Source organism: Barbatula barbatula (assembly GCF_947034865.1).
Source record: "Barbatula barbatula genome assembly, chromosome: 13".
In the NCBI taxonomy this organism is placed as follows: Eukaryota; Metazoa; Chordata; class Actinopteri; order Cypriniformes; family Nemacheilidae; genus Barbatula; species Barbatula barbatula.
The window spans coordinates 23663037-23672786 of NC_136776.1; the positions used below are offsets into that span (position 1 = coordinate 23663037).

The window sequence follows — 9750 nt, forward strand, 5'->3', positions numbered from 1 at the left end:
GTGTGTGGGATCCTTGTGTGCGGGATCTCTGTGTGCGGGATCCCTATGTGCGGGACCTCTGTGTGCGGGATCTCTGTGTGCTGGATCCCTGTGTGCGGGATCCCTGTGTGAATGATCTCTGTGTGAGGGATCTCTGTGTGCTGGATCTCTGTGTGCGGGATCTCTGTGTGCTGGATCCCTGTGTGCGGGATCCCTATGTGAATGATCCCTGTGTGCGGGATCCCTGTGTGAATGACCTCTGTGTGCGGGATCTCTGTGTGCTGGATCCTTGTGTGCGGGATCCCTGTGTGAATGATCTCTGTGTGAGGGATCCCTGTGTGCGGGATCCCTGTGTGAATGATCTCTGTGTGCTGGATCCCTGTGTGCGGGATCCCTGTGTGAATGATCCCTGTGTGCGGGATCCCCGTGTGAATGATCTCTGTGTGAGGGATCGCTGTGTACGGGATCCTTGTGTGCTGGATCTCTGTGTGCGGGATCCCTGTGTGCGGGATCCTTGTGTGCAGGATCTCTGTGTGCGGGATCCCTATATGCGGGACCTCTGTGTGCGGGATCTCTGTGTGCTGGATCCCTGTGTGCGGGATCCCTGTGTGAATGATCTCTGTGTGAGGGATCTCTGTGTGCTGGATCCCTGTGTGCGGGATCCCTGTGTGAATGATCTCTGTGTGAGGGATCGCTGTGTGAGGGATCTCTGTGTGCTGGATCCCTGTGTGCGGGATCCCTGTGTGAATGATCTCTGTGTGAGGGATCTCTGTGTGCTGGATCCTTGTGTGCGGGATCCCTGTGTGAATGATCTCTGTGTGAGGGATCGCTGTGTGCGGGATCCTTGTGTGCGGGACCTCTACTAATATGATTACATTGCTACGTACAATTTCATTGCGTCTTTCTACGTAAGGTTTCACAAAGGGTGCACACATCTCCCAGGTAGTTCTCTAGGTGTTGTTGTAACAGGTATATTAATCGTTTTTTTTCTGCTGGTTACTACTTTCATACAGTGCATTTATAGTCATTTTGTGCTGAACATATCTCTTGATAAGAACAAACTATTCTTTTTTTTCTTGTTTTTTTTCTCAAATATATACCATATACCAAACACTTTGAAGTTGTACTTACCCTGGTTCATTCATTTACATTTCCTAAGTTCAGGGTAGTTGTATTAAAATGGTATATTTTTTAATATAATTGAACCCGGCGCCAAATATAAATATTAAGTTAATGCCAGGAGAACACAATAAAAAAACACTCAGAAACGCAAATGTTTTTTAGTTGAAATCAACCTAATAATAAAGCATTTTCTTCTCTTTTTAATTGAATATCTTAAATATCTTGTGTTGTGTTCAGTCTTCAGAAACGCAGCGATGGAGCCATCTTGTGGACATGCATATGATATTCAAACTCCTCCAGACAAACTGGTTTGAGAGTTGGTCTAAAGAATGACAGATTTTCTTTAAATGGTACTATTATGCTTAAAATTAGAGCTAAACATATAAAGATTGTGTTTACATGATAATTGTTCCTGTAAAATGTTAATGTTAACAAATTCTTCTTGAATTCTTCAGGTTGCTCAGACTACTCTTCTTTCTTCACAAATTTCTTATGAACATTTATTTTTGTACTTTGTTCTGGAAACATACATTGATACTCAGACTATATTTTTTATAATAAAATATCATAGTCCTAAATATAACAATGTAGAGAGGAAAACACACTAACACCCAAATACACTTTTTTCAGAAATCAAGATGAGGAATAAGCACAAGAACTGCAGCATAATCATAATCAAGGTAACACAGATAAATCAGATGTGTTCTTATTATTTTAGTTTTTTTTTTTTGCGAACATAATACTGTACTTTACTGAGGTACTTGAACTGTACTTTAGTACACATTTCATCCGGTTTAATGCTCGTGTAAACCACCTCTGTCATATCAGATATCTGTAAGAAAACACAGAAGGGAAAAACTCAGTCATGAGATTTATGGGATGTGAGAAGCTTTCAACAGTCAGAAGGAAACTCAGATATGAATGGATATGACTGATTCTTGAGCATGTTGAGCTTAAATGTTCCTATATATACATGCACAACGTCAACCGTTCCACTCGAACCGATACGTCGGGTCATGAGTGCACTAGAGGATTCTGTTAACTGGATTCAATAAATGTCAAGTCCAGGTGAGTTTTACAGATCGGTACAAGGATTAAACAAAGATCATATTAAAATGTCACTGGATGTCCTTCATCAGGAAATGACTACAGTAAGTCCATCCTCAAAAATATCAACTCTGTAGTGAGTTAACTCTTCAGATCAACCATAAGTTCACAATAACAGTGGAAAATTACTGCTTAACAACATTGTCTTGTACCATTGTAACAGTAATAAAGTAATTTAGAATGAAATGAATGCACAATGTAAAACAAGAGAGCTGATCAACAGATAAGTCAAATGATCTCTGTTGTCATTGTTATTTATTGCTAGTTTTATGATATACGCAGCACTTATATGTGCAACAGTACTGGCCGGTTGAGCTGTGCCATATGATGCTGTTCACATGTTCTGTTCCCATATCTGCATTCTTAACTAAGAGTTTATGAGACTGAGGATTCATTTATTGATTTATTCACCTACTGTGTATTTATTTATTTACATATTGTGTCATTGTGTGATTTGGAAATGCAGCATTCACTAGACAAATTTCCCCAAAGGGACAATAATATTTATTGCATTGTATTGTATTCACCTGTGTGTTGTTGAATGTTGAATCAGCGCAGGCGATTTGTTTTTCATGAGTCTGATCTGTAAGAATAATGACAGATGAACATGTTTTATCTGTTACACCATCACTTCATATCAGTTTCCCAGCAGTCTTAACATTATTGGAACATTTCTGTGTAAATAAACTACTGCATTAGCTATAACATTAGTTAATATATATCTCTTAAATGTCCCAAACACATTCTGGAGAATGTTTATAGTTTTTCTCTTTTTTCAGTATCTCTGATCATCAGTTGTTGTTATTTACCTTCTTGTTGTGTGTTTGTGAGTTTTCTGCAGATGAACAACATCAGAAGTGAAGCTACAATCATCACACATCCAACAACGGCACAAGATTGAGGATTGATATAAACTGATAGTCCTCTTGCTTCTTCATGAAGATCTTGTGCTGTAACAACACAACAACAGACACCTTTAACACATTTGATCTTAGCAGTTCTCCTAAACTGAAGAACAAAGTTTAAGAGTTTCCTCTTAAAACCTGTTCACAAAGCTGCTGATTGCACAAATGAAGTTCACTATCGACTTGTGAGCTCCTCGTGCTCATTTCCGAAAATTATGACGTTCTACCATGATGTTTATGTCGGGTGTAAAGTGCGTTCTCAAAGAAGAAATAGCAGATTCCAACGTGTCTCCAGTGTCCAAAGTGTCTAAAGTATAAAAAATCCTTTGCCCTTCGGTTCCCAAGCTATGAAGCAGCAAAGCCCTTTTCATCTCCTCAGGACAAGCATCACCTGTTACTACTACTAGGAGATATTGCAGAACATTCATGTTGCAAATGGAGTGCTGGGCTCACACGGGCATGAAGGAAATAAATGGAGACTTCAAGTGTGTCCTCCACCTCTACAACTTTAAATCCCATTCTCACAGGCACTTCGTTGTTTTGCACCAAAAACACATTCATAGCCGTGGTTTGTGGACCTAAACACAGACCAGTTCTGAATTGGATATAAATTTGTATTCATGCATATGTGTGCATGTTTAGGTTATATGTGTGCAACTAAAATAATAAGATAGATGATGTAAAAATCTACTCACCATGAACAGTAAGATTGAATCTCTTGACTGTGTCCTTGTTAAGAATGTTGAGATGATAAAGTCCAGAGTGTTGAGATGTGACGTGTGTGATGGTGAGATCTCCAGTCTGATTGTTCATCTTCAGTCTGTCTCTGAATATCTCCGTCTCATCATATGTGGGATTAATATCCACTGATCTCTTGATTCTAGCGATACGGATGTTATTAAACCTCCACTCGATGACATCATCTGTCTGTATGTGAGTGACATCAGTGTGTAATGTGACAGGATTTCCCTCCATCACTGACACTGACTTCACTTCATCTTGATCACAAACACAAACAGATGTTCAGTAACGGATAAATGTTCATAAACTGTCAACATAAAATAAGTCTTTGTTGTGTTGAAGTGAGTATAGGAACTTTTTTATGATAATTGGAAGTTAAATCTGTGAACACGGTTTGATCCCATAGTAAAGTTTCTATTGTGTCATGCTAATATATAATATTTATTTATATTTATTTTAAACTGAGATGCATCAAACATGATCTAGTTAATGGAAACGAAATGCAATTGTTTGAGATAATTATTCTGCTGATACATTATTGGTGTAGAATGGCTTTAGTTGAACAAGCTTTTGCGATGCAAGAGTCGGTGGACTATTTTCCAGTCGATTAACACTTTCAAGTGGTTTTGGCTTAATGAAGTGTTCAGCAATGTAAAGAGGATCTGTCATATCCCTGATTTATTACTTTCTTATTTTTAACACCCATATTTCCAAAATCATTATAGCGTTATACCACCAAAAATGACTCTGCCGACTCTGGCATCCCAAAAGCTCACCGGCGCAATCTTGTGCAACTGGCGAATTGTGTGTTCTCTTTATGATATTTGGAGTTAAGCGGTGCTTCCAAATGGGATACATCGCCCTCTGAAGGGCACATTTTAGAATGAAAACAATCATGGCCGCCATATTGCATGGTTGTTCCAAAACAAAGTGCTCATAACTGACCACTTCAAAGGGCCCTTCGGAATGAAGGATTTCCAAGGGTACAACTGATGGACACTTCGGCCCCATGATTCTTTGCACAGATTATTTTCCTTAAAGGCACAAGATGGAAGATGACCTCATGTTGTGTCACAATTACACATGGCCTATGATATTTTCATCCGTCATAAAAAAGTCGGACTGTTTTCGATTCTGTAGCAAGCGCCAAATACAGATAATCCTTTTTGTAAGGACTTTTATTTGGAAGTTTATGTCCTCCTGTGTTTATAAACCGCATTATGGTAATAAACCTAACTGCACATGCATTTATTCAAGAGTGTAGAAGAGAAAACATGAACATACAGATGCTATAAAACTCACCATGAACAGTAAGACTGAATCTCTTGACTGTGTCCTTGTTAAGAATGTTGAGATGATAAAGTCCAGAGTGTTGAGATGTGACGTGTGTGATGGTGAGATCTCCAGTCTGATTGTTCATCTTCAGTCTGTCTCTGAATATCTCCGTCTCATCATATGTGGGATTAATATCCACTGATCTCTTGATTCTAGCGATACGGATGTTATTAAACCTCCACTCGATCACATCATCTGTGTGTAGTTCAGTGAGATCAGTGTGTAGAGTAACAGATTCTCCCTCCATCACTGACACTGACTTCACTTCATCACCAAACACACCTGAACAACACAAACATGAAACAGTAAGAGTTTTGAATAGCTCTCAAGATGTAATAAGTCATTGTTGTGTTGAACTGGTACTGGTATACGATCATTTGTGCCTGCTATATAAAAATGATAATGAAGAAAGAAATACGACGGGGTAGGGTCAATATCCTACAAATCAAATAAAGCTTGCAACATCAGGGACTCCATCCCATTGTCACACTGCCACCTAGGGGCAGACAAACTCAAACAAGAGAGAGAGACAGACAGACAGAGAGAGACAGGGAGAGAGAGAGAAAAGACAGAGAGAATGTTTTAACAGTCATAAAATATATATTTAAAAAACATTTGATTCACAAACTAATTAAAAATACACTCTTTAATTTTTGGTTTAACCAAATAACGTATTTTTCTTAAGTTGAATCAAGCTTTTGTTGGTTCATCTTAAACATATAAGTCACATGGCTGAGTCAAGTCAAGTTAAAATATTAGTTAACTTGTCACAGTAATGACTTTGATTATTCAGTATAAGTAAAAAGTTCAGTTGACCTTGCGACCCCGAGGATCACACATACTGATAATAGACGTGCATGATCTGAACACTGTAACTTTAGATAAAAGCGTCTGCCATAAGCATTAATGTAAAACTGTCATTCAATAATGACTTTAAACAACAGAAACAAAGTCAACTTACCAACCAGCCACAAGCTCAGACAGAACACAAGTGATGTGTGAAACATTTTCAGAATATTGTGTGAGAATAACACAAGAGATCAGATTAAAAGACCCTCCACCCCCTGTGAAGTGAGGAGGTGTGGCTTCATGTGTGTGTGTGTGTGTGAGAGAGAGAGACGGAGATCAGGGGCAAATTTATTTTATCATCATTGATCAAATCATGTTTTTCTTTGCATCTACTGGTGTCAGCAGGTTTATACGAGGATTTGCCGCAGAAGTGAAGAAAGACAAACATTCTCTTAAAAAGAATAAACCTGTCCTCCCTCCAGAGGGGCGTAAACTCCGAGAGACAGAGGCGTGTCATATCAGTCTGTATAGGAGGAGCCCTGGATGTACATTAGTGTATGAATATGAAATCTCACACTAATGTTATTGTTTATGTTTTGAGCATATAATGTAAAAACAATGATAAGAAAATATCAACTTTATAAGAATGCAACAGTATGTGAAGATGACTGCAGTCGTTTGCGTGTGTCTTGATTTGTCACATCCTGTGATACTTCTGCAGATGTATTTTAAACACTTTTGTGTGGAACTTTCACACGGGCTCTACAGTATATACACATGTGTTTGTGCTCTTGTTTACAGGTCAGAGGTCACTGCGCTCCAATCGCTCCAAGAGCTTTTTTGCATTACAAATTGGCTTCTAACTGTCTTTTATGTATTTTTTACATTAAATTGGTTTCAATGAAATGACTCTATTAAGAGTTTATGTCAACTGATGCATCAGGAAGCCTTTAACTTCTTCATTTCTCTGGACTGATCGCATGTTGAGCTAAAAAGCTCATTTCTTCAGTGTCAACAGTTACTCTTGACCCACCCAACAGAGAAGAGTTAAAGGCCGTCACAACAACACATCTAACCATTAAACTATCACAAACATCTTCACAGCTTTACTGTCACGCTAGTTTCACAAGTCCACTGTTTCCTGTGGAACATTTAAACAGCAAAGAAACACACAAACATATTGAGTAGTGAAGACTTTTAACTGTTTTAGTCTTAAATTCCATCCTTATTGTGTTACTAATTCTTTATGAAGTACTGAGGATGGATATTTCCATTAGGATGTTGTCTGAGTGCAGCTCTCCAAGTGATCAAACATTAATGTTTTATTCATTCAGTTCACAAGTGACCTATAAATATAAAACCTCCTTGAGTTGGTGTCGTCTGACCGAAGTAAGAAATGACCGGTGTCTTCAGGTCCAGGACGTGCAGTGGTGCCCCCAGCAGATGGGATTGCCTCCATTTTGTCAATAGGTACTTTAATTTTAAATGCAAGCTGAAAATATATATTTAGTTGTATTTTAAAATAGTTTAGTTTAGAAAAGCTTTATCTTAACTGTGTTTATTGTGTTCAGTCATCAGAATGCGGTGATGTGGCGTCATCTTGTGGACATCTATAGAATAACGTAAATAACTAGATGCCGCGTTCAAGCGCTCCAGGAACCTAGACGTGTCCGCCATCTTTGTACGGTCTGCTGACGTCACACACAGTTTGCATGAATGGCCCAACACTGCCCCGCGCAGCCACTGGGATTAAATTCCCCAAACATGGGAAAACCTTTCGTTGCCGTCATGTGTTAGTTTATCAGATATAATGTTTGAGTTTAAACAACAATGAATACAGCCAGCTTGATCTTGAGTGTTAACGGACCGGTCACCGGCTCGCGTAAACTTGAGTTCTGAATGATCAATAGTGACTAATATTACAAAAGTTATTTATCAATGGCCATAAAGTGTTTAATAATGCTGTGGTTTGAACCCATGGCTGGTAAATGTTGGAGAAAACACACATCTGGGTTAAAAATGACACAATTGCTCGGTTGGTTTTACTCGATGGGTGGAAACAATTTTTTTATTGTTCACATAATAAATATACAGCTGGATTTACACAAGTGTTCATGTTTTTATTAATGTAGTGTCCTGTCTGACATCTACTGCAGTTTCATCATTTCACCAATAGAGGTCACAACCACACAGCAGGATATTTATAGGACCGTTTTTAATAAAGTTATTTGTTGAGTTTAATGATACAAATGTGATTAATACTGAATGGAAAAATTAAATTATTTATTATTAATTATTTTAAGGCTGATTAAATGTAATGAAATAGAAAGTCCAGATGTGTTCATCAGTGTTAATACAGCTGTGGCGAAAAGAGGATTTCAGTATGACAGCACGACAATAAAACAAGAACAACAAACAACAAACTGAAGTAAATCAGTAAATTATCAACATTTAGTTTTTGTACTCAATCCATAACAGGCAACAGAGGAGTTTGATCTTCTTTAATGCTGTAATATGTATAAACCACCTTTGTCATCTCAGATTCCTAAAAACACAACAGATGACAAGAGTTACTCACATAAACCTCTTCACAGCTTTTCTGTCACATTAGAAGCAAACAGTAATATCTGAATCTGTGATGTAAGATGTGTAAGACAGCACTACAGGACACATAAAGGACAGAAGGACCTGATGAAACTTGACATCATATGACACATCTGATGCAGTCAATGATGAGCAGATGCACTGCAGATATATTTGACCGTCTCTTATATACACATAGAAAGGAAGCTACACGTATGTTTGTAGGGTTGCATATAAACATGGAGTGACACCTGTCTGAGATACTGACAGATAGAGAGGACAGATCACTCAATATCAAACAGATCCTTTACCTGTGTGTTGTGTTTGCTGAATGTTGAATCAGAGAAGATGATTTGGTTTTCATGATCTGGAACAATATTGACACATGAACATGTTTGATCTGTTAGACCGTCACTTGATAGGATTACATCACTTTCCCAAAAGTCTTTACATGGTTCAACACTATACATGACATTCTGTGTAAATAAACTACTGCACCAGCTGTAACATTCATTATCAAATATTTATCACAAAAAGATAAAATGTATTTTAGATTCATATTTCTTATATCACACACACGCACACGCACACGCACACGCACACACACACACACACACACACACACACACACACACACACACACACACACACACACACACACACACTAACACACACACACACACACACACACACACACACACACACACACACACACACACACACACACACACACGCAATCACAGAACAATGTTATTTTTCTCTTCTCTGACAGTTTCTCTGATCATCAGTAGTTGTCATTATTTACCTCGTTGTTGTTGTTGTTGTTGTTGTTGTTGTGTGTTTGTGTGTTTTCTGCAGATGAAGAATATCAGAAGTGAAGCTACAATCATCAGAAATCCAACAGCACAAGAGATGACAACTATATAAACCACATGTGTTTCTCCTCCAGGATGAACATCTGCTGCTGCTGTGATAATAAACAACAATAAACACTTTTAGTTTTAAGAGTGAACACGTCTGATCTGTAAATCTGAGATCATGTAATTCAGAGAATATTCACCTTTATCATGTTGATCAATGTGATGTTTGTCTGTGTCTAAAGAGACCAGAAACCAACACATATTAATAACAGCTGCAAAATATCAATGCAATATGTTTCTGTATCTAAATGTTCATTTTCCCACATGTG

The 9750-nt window shown here is 38.1% G+C and overlaps 1 protein-coding gene across 1 annotated transcript; it reads right to left on the reverse strand.

Moving 5' to 3' along the window:
- Positions 1–1066: 1066 nt before the first annotated feature.
- On the reverse strand, positions 1067–6199 carry LOC306902727 (uncharacterized protein). Its single transcript, XM_079471543.1, has 6 exons — positions 6151–6199; positions 5157–5471; positions 3809–4111; positions 3018–3158; positions 2736–2791; positions 1067–1933 (listed from the first exon to the last, which is right to left on the reverse strand). Exons 1-6 carry the CDS (start codon positions 6194–6196, stop codon positions 1811–1813), a joined length of 984 nt encoding a protein of 327 aa, XP_079327669.1. The 5' UTR covers positions 6197–6199; the 3' UTR covers positions 1067–1810.
- Positions 6200–9750: the final 3551 nt, after the last annotated feature.

Bases quoted from the DNA above. Each gene is read 5' to 3' on its own strand.
- LOC306902727 (XM_079471543.1), bottom strand. From the start codon at position 6,196: ATGTTTCACACATCACTTGTGTTCTGTCTGAGCTTGTGGCTGGTTG. The intron at 2,792-3,017 runs GTAAATAACAAC...TTATTCTTACAG, and splicing joins CACAAACACACAACAAGAAG to ATCAGACTCATGAAAAACAA. The intron at 1,934-2,735 runs GTGAATACAATA...GTTTTCTTACAG, and splicing joins CAACATTCAACAACACACAG to ATATCTGATATGACAGAGGT.